Source organism: Enhydra lutris, unplaced genomic scaffold (assembly GCF_002288905.1).
Source record: "Enhydra lutris kenyoni isolate GAN:26980312 unplaced genomic scaffold, ASM228890v2 scaffoldscaffold57, whole genome shotgun sequence".
Classification (NCBI taxonomy): domain Eukaryota; kingdom Metazoa; phylum Chordata; class Mammalia; order Carnivora; family Mustelidae; genus Enhydra; species Enhydra lutris.
In genome coordinates this window covers 11,123,858-11,124,671 of record NW_019154141.1, presented here as the reverse complement: position 1 = coordinate 11,124,671, position 814 = coordinate 11,123,858, and the positions used below count along the sequence as shown (strand labels likewise).

At 77.6% G+C, this 814-nt stretch overlaps 1 protein-coding gene across 1 annotated transcript; it reads left to right on the top strand.

Moving 5' to 3' along the window:
• The first annotated feature begins 249 nt into the window (after window positions 1-249).
• LOC111158021 (reprimo like) lies at window positions 250-612 on the top strand. The gene has a single exon (XM_022519798.1). It carries the CDS (start codon window positions 250-252, stop codon window positions 610-612), a length of 363 nt encoding a protein of 120 aa, XP_022375506.1.
• The last annotated feature ends 202 nt before the right edge of the window (window positions 613-814 follow it).

Genomic DNA, 814 nt, shown 5'->3' with positions numbered 1-814 from the left:
CTGCGACCAAGACGAGCGATCGGCTCTCCGGCTCCAGCTTCCGCGCCGCCTGTTGCTCGCTCCTCCGGGCCGCCGCTTCCTGCCCGGTGCCCGGGGCAGGCGGCCCGAGGGGTGCCGGCGCGCGGGCGCCCTCCCGCCTTCCCCTCTCCCCGCTCGCAGCCGGACCCCAGCGTCTCCCGGAGGGCGGGCGCCGGCCGGCCTCCCCGTGCGCCCCGGCCCGCGCTCGGAGACCCCGGGCGCTGAGCGGCGATGAACGCGACCTTCCTGAACCACAGCGGCCTGGAGGCAGAGGGCGGCTTGGGCGGCGGCGGCGGGGCCGCCCTGGGGAACCGCAGCCACGGGCTGGGCACGTGGCTGGGCTGCTGCGCCGGGGGCGCGCCGCTGGCCGCCAGCGACGGGGTCCCCGCGGGGCTGGCGCCCGACGAGCGCAGCCTGTGGGTGACGCGCGTGGCGCAGATCGCTGTGCTGTGCGTGCTGTCGCTCACCGTGGTCTTCGGCGTGTTCTTCCTGGGCTGCAACCTGCTCATCAAGTCGGAGAGCATGATCAACTTTCTGATGCAGGAGCGCCGGCCCTCCAAGGACGTGGGCGCCGCCATCCTGGGGCTGTACTGAGGCCGCCCCGGCCCGCGATCGCCAGCCCGGCCCGCCAGCAGACGAGGAGGGAGACCGCGACCCTCGTGCCCCGCACGGGCTCTGCCGCCGCCGCCGCCGCCGCCGCCGCCGCCGGGCTGGCCGCTCGAGGGACAGTGACGGGCCCCGAGGGCCCCCCGGGACCGGGACACCGCGGGACTCGAGGCGGCGGCGCGGGAAGGGA